We start from the raw sequence: 18,316 nt of genomic DNA, 5'->3' as shown, positions 1-18,316 counted from the left end.
TTTGTTACGAGGAAGCGCTAGGTAGGCCTAGCACGAAGTGGCCTTTCAGGGCCGATATTATACCCGACTTCAGTCAGTCCGGGACGGGTCGCTGGTCAACAAAGGTTAGGTGACTTTCTCGCTGACCTCAGCCCCGTGCGCAATGCACGCTGTTAACAATGTTCACCTTCAACTCACGAAGAACGCTGGTTACAAACTATCCAGGCATATCCGTAAATTTACAGACACTGAGTTCACTTACGTTGAACATGAATTTAAAAGATTATTCTTGGTATATTAAAAAAAATAATAATAATTCAGTAACTGGTTAGGTCTACATCAAGAACACTCATCTTTTTGTCCACGTGTGTGTTTTTAGCTTTCTTTATAGAACGAAACCTACAGCTCAGGAGTTGAAATACAGCGTAATTTCTACGAAGATCCAGTTATCTGAAATCACGAAGAAATCTTAGTTTAGTCGAGGTGAATTATTCGTGGGAAAGGCCATAAATGTTCTGTAATTTCCAACAGTGTAGTCGTGTTGCCGCCGTCCGCTGGGCGTGTGTGCAAGGGACGCACTGCACTTTCAGATCTGCCTCAGCTGGAGAAAGTAAAGAAAATGTAGGAGTTGCGCTTATTCGGATGTCATAAAATATAAAATTTAGAAATTATTTTAAGAAAGGATATTTTTAATTTCAAAATTTGAACCGTCGCGCAACTATCTTTATGAAATAAGTTATCATAAAACTATACCAAAGAAAAATTTCCCTACAATCCTTTTGGAAAGAAATCCTTTACATAATAACTTATTAAAAACTGTTTGAGAAAGAATTAAAAGCAAAAAAGTATATATATTAATATTGAGATCAGAGTTTTAACGAAGAAAAAAAAGCATTCCCGATTTTGGGCAAATCGTCTGTAACGATCACTACTAAATTTATAAAATGCGTATTATAATAGATATTTTATTTATATCCCCAAATTAACGTGTTTTCATCATGATTGTAATACTAAGTGTTAAAATAGTTTAACCCTTACGAGAAAATAATAATTAAATTTGTGTCGGCTTTTTGAAAACATATTTGTTATTTACCTTTATTTTTGAAGTTTTTTTTTGTATTTACACTATAAAATTAACTAAAAATTATTCTATGATTAAGTTAAGGAAATATTTGTTTTGTAAGGCTACAGCTGAAGGAGCATTAACATATTGATTCTTTGTTCTTAGCCGGATTGCAGTTTAGTAATTTTCTCTACTTTTATGTAGATGCAATAAAAATATATAATAGGTATGATGAGTTCCGGTACAACTGATTTGTATGTTTGATTAGTCTTATTTTACTCGTTATGTATATTTTGGACATAAATTTCATTGTTCGAGGGTTGTATGCAAGTAATTTTATTACATCCGAGATATGCATTACATCAAAAATATTATCACAACAAATGAAAATATTATATTTGCCTTTATAATAATCACATACAAATTAACAAGCATTTGATCTATGTATTGAATTTTTAAAATCAAATATGATATAAAAACAACTTAAATCAACAAATTGTAGTTTTACAGAATTTCACAACAAATTTCTAATACCCACAGCCAACTAAAACGTAATTATTTTTCTTAATTGTTAAACACCAGGTTACAAAATTTTCTGTTTCTGTGTAAATTATTTTATATCATAATTCTATACGTTAGTATAAAACAGACAGCTATAGGTGCCTATACATTGTAATATAAATCAACCCCGAAATAATTTAGAAAATTTTCATTTTATTATTTTTTTTACCTAAATGTAACAGAAAACTTGTAATGTTATTTAAGATAAATAAATTAAGCATACATGGTGTAACGTTGTTTTCTAGCTCTTCTGAGGTTTTTGGAATTTTAGTTCAAATTATTTTCGGTTTTATGATACGAGTCGTTTAGATATTTTGGTGTTTATTTGTCTTCTAACGATATCCCATTTTGTGTTTCATTTCACATGTTTTATCGTCGACAGCCTTCGCCTGTGGAGAAACCACTTGTCGTCGCCCCCCGGGAAGGCCGTGCCGAGACCGCGGCGGGAATTTTGGGTCAGTGTTCTGGCGGGCAGCGCAGGGAGATGCAGTGATGCTGGCGGGCAGCGCAGGGAGATGCAGTGATGCTGGCGGGCAGCGCAGGGAGATGCAGTGATGCTGGCGGGCAGCGCAGGGAGATGCAGTGATGCTGGCGGGCAGCGCGGGGAGATGCAGAGATGCTGGCGGGCAGCGCAGGGAGATGCAGTGATGCTGGCGGGCAGCGCAGGGAGATGCAGTGATGCTGGCGGGCAGCGCAGGGAGATGCAGAGATGCTGGCGGGCAGCGCAGGGAGATGCAGTGATGCTGGCGGGCAGCGCGGGGAGATGCAGAGATGCTGGCGGGCAGCGCAGGGAGATGCAGTGATGCTGGCGGGCAGCGCAGGGAGATGCAGTGATGCTGGCGGGCAGCGCAGGGAGATGCAGAGATGCTGGCGGGCAGCGCAGGGAGATGCAGAGATGCTGGCGGGCAGCGCGGGGAGATGCAGAGATGCTGGCGGGCAGCGCAGGGAGATGCAGTGATGCTGGCGGGCAGCGCAGGGAGATGCAGTGATACTGGCGGGCAGCGCGGGGAGATGCAGAGATGCTGGCGGGCAGCGCAGGGAGATGCAGTGATACTGGCGGGCAGCGCAGGGAGATGCAGTGATGCTGGCGGGCAGCGCAGGGAGATGCAGAGATGCTGGCGGGCAGCGCAGGGAGATGCAGTGATGCTGGCGGGCAGCGCAGGGAGATGCAGAGATGCTGGCGGGCAGCGCAGGGAGATGCAGTGATGCTGGCGGGCAGCGCAGGGAGATGCAGTGATGCTGGCGGGCAGCGCAGGGAGATGCAGTGATGCTGGCGGGCAGCGCAGGGAGATGCAGTGATGCTGGCGGGCAGCGCAGGGAGATGCAGTGATGCTGGCGGGCAGCGCAGGGAGATGCAGTGATGCTGGCGGGCAGCGCGGGGAGATGCAGAGATGCTGGCGGGCAGCGCAGGGAGATGCAGTGATGCTGGCGGGCAGCGCAGGGAGATGCAGTGATGCTGGCGGGCAGCGCAGGGAGATGCAGAGATGCTGGCGGGCAGCGCAGGGAGATGCAGTGATGCTGGCGGGCAGCGCGGGGAGATGCAGAGATGCTGGCGGGCAGCGCAGGGAGATGCAGTGATGCTGGCGGGCAGCGCAGGGAGATGCAGTGATGCTGGCGGGCAGCGCAGGGAGATGCAGAGATGCTGGCGGGCAGCGCAGGGAGATGCAGAGATGCTGGCGGGCAGCGCGGGGAGATGCAGAGATGCTGGCGGGCAGCGCAGGGAGATGCAGTGATGCTGGCGGGCAGCGCAGGGAGATGCAGTGATGCTGGCGGGCAGCGCAGGGAGATGCAGTGATGCTGGCGGGCAGCGCAGGGAGATGCAGTGATGCTGGCGGGCAGCGCAGGGAGATGCAGTGATGCTGGCGGGCAGCGCAGGTAGATGCAGTGATGCTGGCGGGCAGCGCGGGGAGATGCAGAGATGCTGGCGGGCAGCGCAGGGAGATGCAGTGATGCTGGCGGGCAGCGCGGGGAGATGCAGTGATGCTGGCGGGCAGCGCAGGGAGATGCAGTGATGCTGGCGGGAAGCGCAGGGAGATGCAGTGATGCTGGCGGGCAGCGCAGGGAGATGCAGTGATGCTGGCGGGCAGCGCGGGGAGATGCAGTGATGCTGGTGGGCAGCGCGGGGAGATGCAGTGATGCTGGCGGGCAGCGCAGGGAGATGCAGTGATGCTGGCGGGAAGCGCAGGGAGATGCAGTGATGCTGGCGGGCAGCGCGGGGAGATGCAGTGATGCTGGTGGGCAGCGCAGGGAGATGCAGTGATGCTGGCGGGCAGCGCAGGGAGATGCAGTGATGCCGCGGAAGATAAGTGCGAACTGCCGCCGACGAGCAAGATGTCTGACAGCCGCAGCCAGCTACCGGCGTTAATACCTTTCCCTCCTGTCGGATCCCGGTCGGGTTGCTTCCTGCCAGTCACCGTTTGGTTTACTTTCATCAAAATCAGACCAATTTAATAATTTAAAAAGGGGTTTTGTCTGTAAAGTCGGTTTACGGACGAAAATTTTACGTGATAACGTCATAAGTAGAGACCTGTAAAATTCGCGATTTCAAATCCCTAAAGGATAGACTCCATGATCCTCTACGCACTAGTGCAAATTACATCTGCTTATTGGTTACCGACCCGTAACACCTGTTCACTGGAATAATCGTGATTCGCTAATTCTTCGGTTAAAGATTTTTCATTGGCCCAGAGTCCTTCAGATAAACTGTGGCCCAATCACTGAAGCAAAATAATGTCAAAAGTATTTGGACTCTATCCTATCGCGAAATGAATCCGCGAATTTTACAGGTCTCTAGTCATAAGAAAACATTGATGAAAAATTGCATACTTTTTAATTTTCAAATATTATTATTTACAGTTTTTGCAAAATTTAATTTAAATAATTTGTTTAAATATAATCACGAACAATTAGTTAAAAAGCCCGCCTTAACCTGTTTGATATTATAGACGATTTTCTCGCACGGTGGTTGGCCGGTTCTTACACGCTCGGCTCAGGCGGAACGTGACAATGAGTCATGATTTTTCGTGTGTGCAGCCGGCGTTCATCGATTTATAAGACGTTATCACGTCAAAAACCTTGCCTTATCTTGGTTTTACTTATAACTGCTTTAAAATACCATGAAGGAATATTGTTAACTTTTATTCAAATGTTAATAATATTTTGCGTTAGATTGTTGTGAAATGACTATTATTGTTTAAAAGTATTTAGCTTTGACTGAATAGTAATTAAAACTGAGTAATTAAATATAAATTTAAATAAAAATTTAAGTAGGAATTAAGTAAATTAGGTTAAATCTGCATACCTCTTAAAAAAAATGTTATATGTACCAGTAACATTTAATTTGTGATCAAAATGATTTTTTTGATGAAACCATTTTGTTATGCTAAAAAATACTTTCTAGTGCATATATATGTGTAGGGGCCAAATATGTATGTGTGCGTTTTAGGCAAACATACATATCTATAGGCGTGCAGTGAGTTTAATTTGTTTCTCGTCAATCTATACTAAAAAAAAAAACTGTTTGAGTTGAAAAGTATGTAAACTACATTGAATAAAATAAAATAAAATTTACAGTGGCCATTAACATTATTTAGAACTGAAAAATATAGTTTTAAATTTTTTTATGTGTTTGTGTATTTGTTTGCCCATCGATCGAAAACTACTTGTCGTATGTTGATGAAACATTTCTATTGTTGCCGCCCGACAAACGAAATAATGGTATAAAAGTGAAGGCATTAATAATACGAGTAAAAAATAATTACAAATAATGATGTTCTAATGTCTCTCTGCAGTTTACTTACTCAATATTACTTTAAAATTGCATTTCATTATGAAAGTTTCTGAGAATTTTTCTTCAATGCTATTTTAATAAAATAACTGTTTTTTCCCCATGCAGATTTCAGTCAGTAATGCATGCATTAGTTAATATTGCTGATAGAGGATGTTTTATAGAGTATTGTCATTGCATGGTATTTAAAACTTCAATAACATACCAAGATAACATATAAATGATTTTAACTCATTTGATGGGGAGGGTAAAATGTTCATTCACAAACAATGTGTGTTGAATGAGCTATCCATTATCTAACAGGCACTTAAAATTAAAAAAAAAACAATAATAACAAAAATGTATTGTGATATTTCAGTTATAATAAGTATCAACATATATACACATCCGTGGTTGAATTTAATATTAGAAACATGGGTGTTTTCATGCCAAACATATAAATGCTTATAATTCTCTTCAGGCTATCAAATACGTTTGAACCTAACATGCAATGTTTAATAATCTTAAAAAGAATGTTCGAGTTTTGGTGTAACTGTGGCATATAGTCTCGTCGGTTAGAGACAGATTCCCGCTTAACTCATAATCGTGTAGATTGACGTAGCGAGTGTTATTCAATAAGTTTGAACTGATTATTACACTTTTAACTGTTATTTTACGTGATCAATGCTTAAAGTCATAATTATTTTGTGGATCCATTTCACTCCAGGCTAAGCTCGACTTGCCTATACAGGTAATCCAACCTCTTAAGAGTGCCCATTGGTCAATAACAAGGTCACATCCTTTGGCAAGTTATGCGTGATTGGGTAACCACTTCCTCTCCTTGTTTATAACTGGCTCAGAGTCGACAAGAGAACTGTAGTCCAATCACCAACGTGCAGTAGATGTAAAGGTATGTATTCTAAGTCTACTTTTCTACCCAATGAATCCGCCGCAATAATCGTGGCTCTACCAATTATGATTATGATTTTGAAATTTTTATTGTTAAATTTGCAGTCATGAAGAAGTAAGCTAGTATTAGGCTATGTTACAATGCTAGAGTGAAAATAAATGTGATGATGGTAAAATTAAGTATTTTGTCTGGATCTGCAGTTAGCTAGCGAACATAGGCCTAGCCTACATCGATTTAAGCACTCAGTACATACAGTTATAATATTATAATACGACCTTTTATTAATTCTTCTTTTATTTGTACTACATAGGTACTAGCTGTGCGCGCGCCCTGTTCAAGTGGATAGAAAAATTCTCAAAGGGGGTTTATAGATACTTCGAAAATAGGAACAGTCATAGTTAGGATCTGTGCTTGCGACCCACAAATCATTAGTCATTGGTTTATTTTTTTTTAACCAACAATAAAAATATAAGTAATGAAAGCCTTCTTACTGTTAAATGGCAGAAGCAGAAGTTTTTTTAACTGTATTGAAATTATAGTATCATTAAGTTATTACTGTGATTTTCTTTCCAGACAAAAAAAAATATGTTTAATAAATGTACTTATAACACACGTAAACGCCATATATATATACATACACATAGGATGTTTAGTTTCATAGTTGTGTTCGTATGTTTGCCGCGTTGTCCAGATATGTTGCCTGTCTGCAGTTACTGTTCTTGTTGAAACGGTCTGGTCGTTGTTAACCCACTGTGCTTGTTAGTGCTGTTATTTATTTTACTAATTCACTTCCACGGAATTTCTTGTGCTGTCTTAAATTTAAAGCTTTAATATGTTCGTCTGTGCTGTCGTCGTTGTATTGTCCGCAATGACTGTTTAGTTCCATCGTTGGGTCCATCTGTTCGAGATCAGCTGATTTCGGCATGTTCTCTGTTTTCAATTTTTTTAAATTTTACATTCGTAAATTTTTTCCATGACAAACAGTAAAAAACTGCAATGACCAATGTCCAAAAAAATTGTATTAACTGAAAAAACTAAACTAACTAAGTATAGCATGTGAGACTTGTCAAAACCACGCATTAATAGCATTGACAGATACCCTGTTAAGTACCTAACTGTGATTGGCACAGTGATTTTAACAGTTTCGAGTTCAGCTATTGGGAAGAGGGAGGGAGAGAGAGAGAAAGAGCAAGAAAGAGAGAGAGAAGTATTTTGACATGAAAAACCGGTCAGAAATCGAATCCTGCTAATAGGTGCTGCGGCCACCGTAGCGGTATGATGCATTAGGCTTACCCAAAGTCGAAACCCCACGTCATTAACGTAGAAAAAAGCGTATGTCCTTGTATTTTGGCAACCAGGAATACAAAATTTGCTGTCCTTACAGAAATATGCCTACCTTAGACACTGCTATCGTCTTAAAATCTTTTTGTTTTAAATTAATTTATTTCAACGTCTCGGTGGCTGTGAGGTGATTAGAGTCGGAAACGCAGAGAACTGTTAATCAGTATACTTGGGATGAAACCAACCTATTTTAAGAAACCATTCCAGCGTTTTCCCGGAGAGATATCGAGCCAACCAAACATAGGTGGCCGAACAGGATAAGATAGTCCCTTATCTTGCCACAACGCTATTTCCCGCCTCCCAAATTCAAATACACAATTTTAAAATTTAAAATATGGAGAATGTTCTCTGGATACTGAACAAATTAAATTTTGTATCTGCGATATAATTTATTATAGCCAAATTAACAAAATAAGAAAACTAAAAAGATCAGTGAATAAAAGAAATAGTACCTACATTGTTTATCTGGGTACAATAAATTTCTAAGGATCCTAATATTAAAATTTTTAATGAAACCATCGAAATCAAATATAAAACTGTGCGATAGTGGATACAGGCAGGGCCTACATAAATTCACTCATTTATTGCCTCCCAAATATAAACTTAGGTATGTTGTTTATAAATAAAACACTTTTAATATTTTCATTGCCACGTGGAACAAATATTTTTGTTTCGATAACTTTGTAAACAATTCATGATAAAAATGCGCTTTAATTTTGTTAGAAGTAAATTTGTGTTTTAAGAGAAATATTGTTGAAAAATGCGTTATTACTTTTGTAAGAAATTGTTCTTAACAAACTTTTATCTTTGTTCATGTTTAGTTAAGTTAAATTATCTTCAATATCTTTTATAATGATTTTTTTAAATTTCTAAACCCAATGGTATGATTTATTAAGTTGTAGGCCTAAATTGAAAAAAGTATTATGTAACAAATCTAACGGATGAAGGACAAAATAATTAATTGAAAAATGATCTGTAGATTTTTCCAAAAGTAAAGAAACATTCTTAAATATTTAAGACACATTTTGTTTCTATTTTGTACTTATTCATTTTATTTTTGCATTAAGCTTGAAAATATTTATTGAGTTCATTATTTTAATTTTACGTAAGGATATAATTTTAAATAACTTACAAAGTGGGTAGTAGAAGTTATTTCCATAGCGCTAAATATGCTGCGATATTTTTTGTTGTGCTCCATACAACAATGAGACTGAATGGTGACCTCATAATTTTACTGCAGGCGACCAACTACAAATATTTCTTACGTTAGTAGGCTTTAGCGAGCAAGAACACGCCAACACGCGTAAATGTCTTAAAATGAAATTAAAATTCATACTTTATATCTATGGACCCGAATAAATCACTGGACCAATTCGCGATAGTCTAAAATTCAAAATCGTTTACCTTTGTACAGTGTGATTGTCTCAAAATTTGTCTGGAGGAATGTGCGCTAACAAAACGTCACACAATCCAGCAAATAAATAACAGATTACTCTTGCCCGAGCCTCAAAATATCTGTGCAGTTTGTACTGCAGGTCATTTAAAGCATTTATTTTGCCAGCCTCCATCTACAACAGATTGCTCAGTCGTTTTCAAACATTCAGATTGCCAAAGTTATGAGCACTTCTTGCGTCTTTGCACAATTATACACAAAACAAGCCCTTTGGGATGCATAAATAAATTAAAACAATCTTCATACGACATCAATTGCCTAGGTTGTGTAGTTTTTGTGTTATTTACTCTAAAAATCACGATTGGTTATGTTCTGTATGATTTAAGTAAAAAAAATTCATTGACTATAATCAGAATTCTTTTTAATTTCTCTAGGCTAATGTAAGAACGTTTCCAGGGTGAAAACATAGGAAAAAATCAAGCTTCATGGTAGTCAATATATTAGTATTACGAGAGAAATTCAATAATGAAAGAGACAAATTGATAGAGCAATTAAACAGTTTGTAGAAGTTTTGAACATTCATGACTTTAGGTTAGCATCATTTGTATAATCTAAGAACAGCTGATGGATAAAAATTGGTTTGTTTATAACCTCACTAATGCATTTAAAAATGGCGTTTCCTCTTGAAGTTTACACATTAGTTCAAAATGGTATATAAATGGGGCCCCGAGCCCAGACTGAAGGCTGTGGTACGTGGTGTCGGTCAATGACCCCGACAGCCATCTCGGATTATGACGTCACAGTGGCCATATTGGTGTAAAATTTCCTCAAAGTTCCTCAAATTTTCCATATTTCGACGGAAAAATTAATCTATTTAGGGAAACTTTACCAATTAACCTCGAAAATTTCCGGAAGCTTAATTTTCCTCGCGGAGGATTAACTTTCCTCTGAAAGGCTTACATTTCTTAAAATGCCAAAAAACCAAGCCTCCGGGTCATGACCTTGGCTTGACCTTGACCTTTGAACAATGACCTCGACATTGATCTTGAATTTGACCTTTGATTTGACATTTTACCGACACCTAGTTACCCGCTCCCTAACATGAAATTATCGTTACAGCCACCATCTTGAAAATCCGTATTTATAATCCCAAAAGTTAGGAAAAAATTTAAGATTCATGAAAAAATTGTATGATAAAATTTAAAAAAAATTCCGCTTTTTTTAATCATCACATCACATCCGCCATCTTAAAAATCCGTAAATTAATATCCAAAACATTAGAATTTTTTAAATTTTATAAAAAAATATTTTAATACATTTAAAATGCATTTTTAATTAAAAACACATTTACATTATGAAGCTCGGCGTCCTTAGTTTAAACCTGGTTAAAAAATAAAAATGGCGATGGATCCTTCCACCATGGAGCCCACTCGCGAACTGACCTCCCTCTACTAATACCAATGTATAAATTATGTCAGCTAGTATAATGTCACGTCCACCATCTTGTTTTTATCTGCTGGAGGCCGCCATCTTAAATTTTAGTACTTGCAACCAAGAATGCTAGTGTCAAATAGTGAACACTTCGTCTGCTAGAGAGTGTTGCCGCCATATTGTTTTCAGTACTCGATAGATATCTACTAGAAGCGCTAGTTTCACGTAATACACGTGTCGTCTGCCAGAGTGTGATGCCGCCATATTGGTTTAATTTTTACCCGCTAGAGTGCCAATCGACAGACTTTCGTGGCATCCACCATCTTATCAGCCGTTTTGGCCGCCATCTTGAAAATCAGTAATTATTAAGCTATAAATTCGGGAAAAATTACAAAAATGATTCAAAAAATCGCTTACTAAAATAGTGATTGATTCGATCGATTACAGTCATTAGTTCAATCTTTGGTCAACAGAAAAATTAATTAAATTAAATAACACATCAATTTACCAAACAAAAAGCCAGATTCAAGAAAAAAATAAAAAATAATTTCATAAATTCTACAAGTACAAAAAATACTAGCAAATTACAAACGTTTATCGATTCCTACAGTCTTCTTAGAAGGCGGAAGCGAGTCCTTTGCATACCTTGACATGTGTTTTCAGGGCATATCCACATGACAGTCGATTAACCTGGTATGTTTAATCAGATGGTAGGAATGCCCAGTTGGTGGCAAGGTACGCCCAGTCGTTTGGCCAGGCACACACATTTAGTTGGTTGGTCAGGCTAACACGTCCAGTTTGTGGCAAGGTACTCCCAGTCGGTTGGTCAGGCACACATTTTAGTCAGTTGGTCAGTCTAACCCGTCCAATTGGTGCAAGGTACGCCCAGTTGGTTGGCCAGGCACACAAGTTTAGTCGGTTCGTCAGGCTAACACGTCCAGTTGAAGATAAGTCGGCCAGTCGGAGGCTAGGCATCCAGTCTGTGGCAGACACATCAGATAGGTTGGACAGACACATCTTGCAGGTTGGCCAGACACAACTAGTAGGTTGGCCATGCATGTCCATTTGATGTTGATTAGCCAAGTGACCATCATCGATAATTGATGGACATTTTAAACAGTTCATGCACAGTGTCAGATGTAAAGGCCAGTGTCTCTTAACCAAGTGGTAAAATATTTATCGATATTTGAAATGCTTTTCAAATATATAATTTACACATCAGCCATATAAGCCAAGTATCATTGGACCAAGAGGTCAGGTAATGTATAATGTCTGACATTTAGGCCAAGCGTTTCTGAACCAAGAGGTCTTATTTTTCGATACTTGAAATAGCTTTTAAACAAGTCATGTACAATGCCAGGCATATAGACCAGGCATCTCAGAACCACGATGCAAACCATGACTTGACTACATACTTGGCGATGCATCATCAACGAAAAGGACACACATTCGATAAAAAGGACACACACTGACACACTTTCGACAAAAAGGACACACATTCATCAAAAAGGTCACACACTGGACACAAAATTGATACACACTCGTCAAAAATGGAGACATTGGAAACACAGTGGACATCCACTAACAAAAAATGACGCAACTCATCAAAAATGACACACACTCGTCAAAAAGGACACACACTGGACACACACTGACAAAAAACACACCCTGGACACACACTCACCAAAAATGACGCAACTCATCAAAAATGACACACACTCGTCAAAAAGGACACTCACTGGACACACACTCACAAAAAAACACTGGACACACACTGGTAAAAAATGAAGACAGAGGAAACCACAGTCAAAAAAAAGGAAGCACATTTTGAAGGACATTCACAAAAAGGAAGAACATTTGTACGAACATTAAACTCAGTAGGATACGATCTCATGAGAGGGATATGATTTCATCAGAGGAATACGATCTCATCAGAGGTATAAGATCTCTCAGAGGAATACAATATCATCAGAGCGGTACAATCTTATCAGAGGGATACGATCTAATCGGGATCTAATCAGTAGGATACCTTCTCATCAGAGGGATACGATCTCTTTAGAGGAATACGATTCAATCAGTAGGAATTGATCCCATCAGTAGGATACGATACTACAGACTTGACTATGCGCATTTAGCGAAAAAATGTACATTCACACGAACATTCAACTCGGCATTATTCGTTCGCCATTCTACAGTAGACCACAATGCTTCTAACTATCTTTGACTATAACTGTCTTTGGTCAAACTAGTCCACTGACATTTGGCTACAATACTTCAAGGCTACGAGGCTACAACGATACAGGACTACGAAGATGCTAGACTCAGAGGATACGAGGCTACAAGGCTACATGTTTCCAACTGGCTACAATGGCTCCATTCAGCCGTGAGTGTTAATTGACCTCGTACAAATAAACTTTTTGCAAGTAGTTCCAATCCTTGTCAACATTTGTCGACACGAGCTGTGTTGTACAGTCAATCGCTCTTTCACATGGAATGCGGGATGCTCACTAGCGATCGCAAGAGAAGGAGGGCTTCACTAGACCTTAAGGGGAAGGTAAATCGTCTCGCATGTCAGTGTATCTCTGCTCTTTTAAGTCTTGGAATATGACTAGGTAATCCATGTTTTTGTTTGAATTTTACCTCATTAAAATATAGTTAGTTTTTATTTGCTAAAATAATCCACCAATTTAACTAATCATGAAATACAATTGCATGTATCATATTGATAAAATGCAAATACCAATTCATTTTTGCTTAGGAATAACCAGATTGCACACGATGAATACCAGCAGAATTCTCACCAGGAATGAAAGAAAGCACTCGGAGACAACAAAATATTGGCAAAAATAATCAGAAGCACTCATGTTGACCATTTCTTGGGATGCCCAAGGTGTCGTCCTTTGTGATTATTTGAAAGATCAGCGTACAATAAACAGTGCCTACTACTCAGACACGCTGACGAATAAAATAAAGCTAGCAATGAGAAAAAAGTCACAGATCTCAAAGAGAGGTGTGATATTGCTACACGACAATGTTCACCCTCACACCGTAAAGCTGACCCAAGAAACCATTGAGAATATGGATTGGGAGAGACTTCCTCATCCTCCCTTAAGTCCAAATTTGGCTCCCTCGGACTTCTACTTGTTTAGTGCTTTCAAGGAGGCATTACGTGGGAAAAAAAGTTCTGTAATTACGAGGAGGTCAAGGAATTTGTGGGAGAGTAGGTCAAACAACAAAACAAAGACTTTTGCATCAGGTAGCAAAAAAATAGTTCATCGCTAGGACAAGTGTACTAATATTGTTGGGGATTATGCTGAGAAGTAGTAAAAATCTATTTTTTTTAATGCACAGTTTTTTTCTAAATCAATTTGTCTCTTTAATTATTGAATGAATCACTTTTATAAACTGCTAAAAAATTTCACCTTCAATTTACGCAGAACGCTGGTTACAAATTATCCAGGGATCTTCGTAAATTTACCGCTATCTGAACTCACTAACTTTGAAAATGAGTCCAAAATACCATTCTTGGTATATTTACAAAACATTCAAAAACTGGTTAAGTCTACAGAAAAAACACTATTATTTTGTCCACACGTGTGTCCACCTTCGTTTAGAACTAAACATTCAACTCGGAAGTAAAAATACGGCGTAGTTTCTACAAATATTCAGTTATTTAAAATTACGAAGGCTTCTTCGATTATTTGAGTTATGTTCTTCGTTGAAAAGTTAGTAAATTTACTGTAATTTCTAACAGTGTGTGTATACTATGAAGGTGGGTGCTGTATCTAGCAGCGACCAACTTCCGTCCCCATATCCGGGTTGGGACTGCATCTGTCGGCGATTTCATAACCATTCAACATTTAACTTTAAAATCATCTTAAAACACCGCGGCCCCGACTGTCACAGGGTCTGGGCCCAAAGCAAACATACAAGCAGAGAACTGGTACATAAATCGAAAGAAAGAAAAACCTTAAGGATGCGTGATAGTGGCAAAAAAAAATATTAAACTCACTAAAATGGTTGCCAAACATTTAATAAAAATAAGATATAAACAAATGATGCGAAAAACAATCCAATAGCAACAAGTTGAAATTACTTTACACTGCATTTACCTAAATAATTAGTACCAACTAACATTTAATTCGCGCGCGCGAGACACAAATAAATAATGCAATTATAAAATTATTTGTTTAATTTCCACAAATGGGCAAATTGGAATATTCTGTCAATTATAAAAAAAGTCCATAACTTTAATAGGTACAAATTATTTAGACACTTAAAAATACCTTTAAAAATATCCACTAAATCTTATTAAAAAAAGGTCCGTAAAAGGTTTATAGATACGAACTAATTTTTGGGAGCTAAAAAAAACTTTTAAACTTTTGTTACAAGAAAAAGTCTTTCAAAAATTTTATTAAAAAGTTATGCTGGTATAATTTACTTAAAAATTCGTTGTGAATCGTAACATAAGTATTTTTTGTGCAAAAAGTCATAAAATTCACAGTTATTAGTGCTTTCGAAAAGGTTCACAGCTGTGTATTTCTCCTTGAAACACATAGGTACACGGTCTTGCTTGGGTTCGAACGGCTTGCAACCCCCACTTACTTGTGCTTGCGAAGTCCGGTTTGGAACAGCATTCGTGCGAGCCAAGTTGCAGAAGGTGAAAAGGACGTAAGGACGCCCTTAAATGCTCCGACCAGGTTTCACGGTCAGCTTCCCAGTAGCAGCCGAACATGGTGTTTGCGCGATTCCGAATATGCACTTCACATTGAAACACGAAAATCTTGCTCTCGCGACTCGTAAAGTACAGGAACATAAACCACTTGGCTAAACATTCTGTCATCCCGTTCGCTACCGGCGTAACACACATCCTCGTAGACACGGTTGCTATTAATTTTACAGTTCCAATCACGCATCGCGACGCACACAGCTTGGGAACCCATGCCGCGACCAGCCTCAACCGCCTTCCTCCGCTAGAGTTGTCTGGTGTTTGCCCGCACACGCAATGGCCGCGCCTTGTGCCGCTGTTGCGCGCGCACGCGCAGATACGTCTCTCGCACATTCTAGAGTTTTCTGTATGCACACATAGATACAAAAATAAATAAGAATAAATGCCTAAAGTGTCTAGCCTCCCAAAAAAATTTAATATAGGCCTAAATTAAAAATAAATAACATGATTTTCGGAATTTTTCCATGACAAACAGTGCAAAACTGCAACGGCGTATGTCCAAAAAAATTCTTTAAATAGGTACATTCTTTATGGCTCGGTCCCATGTCATGTAGATTTTTTCCTTCAATTTATCGACATTAAATTTATTTAAGGATTATGTCTGAAAAATAAATGATAATTATGAAAACTTGCATGACATATTACTTATATTATATTACACTTTGTGAATATCTGTTGAAAATATTAATGACATAACAAGAAATGAAAGAAAGATATTGCGTTAAATTTTCAGAAAGAGCACTTAAGTAAACATCATGAAGAGAAAAAAAAATAATATGGCGTATGAGATCGAGCCTTGAAAATACTAATAAAAAATAATCAACTGCACAATCATGAACTAAATCTGAAACTAAATTCGTAACGTGATGTAATTTATGATTGTTGATAAGTTTTTAAATAAAACCTTAGTCTAATAAATGTAGACTCTTGTCGCTCTCAGAAAGGCAGCCTCCCTATCTCACTTCATTCCAAGGAGTGAAATAAATAAACTTTTAAATTACGTGTTGTAAGAATGTTCAAAATATAATTTCAAATTAATAATTGTAACTATGGTTTTGTAATGTGGGTAAGAATATAACACACAATTGTATGTAAGTGCTAAAATTTTAAAGTTATGAAACTTATTTTTACAAAGAAAAAATGTTTTTCATTCACAGGTTTACCATCCAAAAACTCTTGTTGTAATTAAAGGAATACCCTAGCTTAATTTTAAACATGACCAAGCTTACAATTTTGCATAAATTTTTAACAAACTTTTGTCTAATAAAGAGTAGGCCTATGTCCTAAAATTTAAATACTTGCGAACATATGTTTTAATTAAGGGAGTTTAGCACTTCATGCTTTATTCATGTAACCAGACTGAATACACAATGAGATGCAGTTTGACCCTAATAAACTAAATTGGTCCTGAGATGTTTAAGTTTTGTGGATGTTGCAAGTCATGAACGAATTTATGCAAACCTTTTTGCAAAAGGGTGTTATGTTCTCCTCTATAATGAGTCAGTTAAAATGCATTTAGTTGCACGTGGCGTGAAGAAAAAGGTCCAAATTTTTTACGAGAAACAAAAGTCAAAATTATTTAAATTATAAGTACTATTATTTTTTTACAAATTTACTCACACCTTAAAAAATTTTTATAGTTGATACATGTTTTACAATCAATCAATTAATTACTAATTTTTGGTTGTCTACTCCTCTAAATTTTCTGAAGACCATGCATAACGGCTTCGTGGCAGACAAAATTCCGGTATATGTGAAGCAATTAAAATTCTTAGCCACCCAGGAGGTTTTATCTAATTTATCCTGTTTTCCAGCATACCTACTCTTTTTAATTATCACAAACAGATGCACTCTCGCGTTCAACTATGGGTGAACCCATATATTTGCTTTCTCTCGATATCGGGGCCTCAAGGGTTACGGGCTTGTCAGATAAAGGTGCTTCAAAATTTTTCTTACGTTCATGGAGACGTCTACAAATTGGTATAATCTGGGACGACTGGCGTTCGAATGCTGGTCTCAGCAATGAATGATTACCCAAAATTTCTCGACACAAATGTTGGTATGATCATTTTGTACACTGACTATGGTCAATCCTTTTCCCAGTACCTGACTCTAGTTGTGTGCGTTTCCATCTCTGATGAATAGGGACTGGAGAAATTCGTGGTTTCAATGACCGCTAGGATAGACTCCACAATCCCCTACATACTCGGGCAAATGCTACATGCTCATTTACTACTGACTTGTGAGACCTGTCAACGGGGATGCTTCCGATTCGATACTTTTTTGGTTGAAGGATTTTAATTGGCTCAAATTCCTTAAGATAAACTGTGAGCAAGTTGAAGGTATATGTGTTTGGATTCTAGCATAAGACGTAATGAATCCTCGAACTTTTCCGGTCTGTGCAGATGACCTTATTCTTAGAGACCGGAAAAATTCGCGTATTCATTTCACGACAGCCTAAAATTCATATAGTTATACCTCAGTGCTGCCTCTACTATTGGCTCACAACTCACCTGCATGACTCTGGACCAGTGAGAAACTCTCAACCGAAGCTGTGTCGAATCACAGGCCGCTACATTGGGACACATTCACAAGACAGCAGCCAATGAGAAGGTGACATTTGACCGAGTGTACGTAGAACTATAAAGTTAATCCTAGAGGTCATTGAACCCGCGAATTTTTCCTGTCCCTACTTATTCTTAGAGACCCGGAAATTTCGCGGATTCATTTAGTCGCAAGCTAGAATGCAAACCTTCACACTGTCGCACTGTGTTCATGATTGGCACGCAGTTGTTTGGACACGCCCCTCTACGACCGTGAGCCAATGATGTCCAGCTAGGAGAGAAGTAAGCGAATCAGGTAGTGCCAAATAACAAGGATAAAAATGTTCTCGCTAAGAAATCAACCAATGGGAAAGTAAACATGCGTCGAGCACACCTATAACTTTGAATTCTATCCTGAGGCCAGAAGAATCCCCGAAATTTCCGGGTCTCTACTTATTCTCGAAGAGACGCAAAGAAAAAAAAATTAAATGAAGGAAACCATAGGTTTTTATGTATGCAAGTATAATTTATTGCAGACGTCTCTGTTCTACATATTACTGTCGCCAAAAATATGGAAATAGAATTAGTGTTAAAAAAAAT

General features: G+C 38.4%; 1 protein-coding gene across 1 annotated transcript; it reads right to left on the bottom strand.

The window, feature by feature from the left end:
* Positions 1–2,059: 2,059 nt before the first annotated feature.
* Positions 2,060–17,692, bottom strand: LOC134528865 (putative protein CRIPAK). Its single transcript, XM_063362532.1, has 2 exons — positions 17,687–17,692; positions 2,060–3,916 (listed from the first exon to the last, which is right to left on the bottom strand). Exons 1-2 carry the CDS (start codon positions 17,690–17,692, stop codon positions 2,060–2,062), a joined length of 1,863 nt encoding a protein of 620 aa, XP_063218602.1.
* Between the last annotated feature and the right edge of the window lie 624 nt (positions 17,693–18,316).

Source organism: Bacillus rossius, chromosome 2 (assembly GCF_032445375.1).
Source record: "Bacillus rossius redtenbacheri isolate Brsri chromosome 2, Brsri_v3, whole genome shotgun sequence".
NCBI classification, from domain to species: Eukaryota; Metazoa; Arthropoda; class Insecta; order Phasmatodea; family Bacillidae; genus Bacillus; species Bacillus rossius.
The sequence above is the reverse complement of the archived record's forward strand: the minus strand, read 5'-3'. Positions and strand labels throughout refer to the sequence as shown.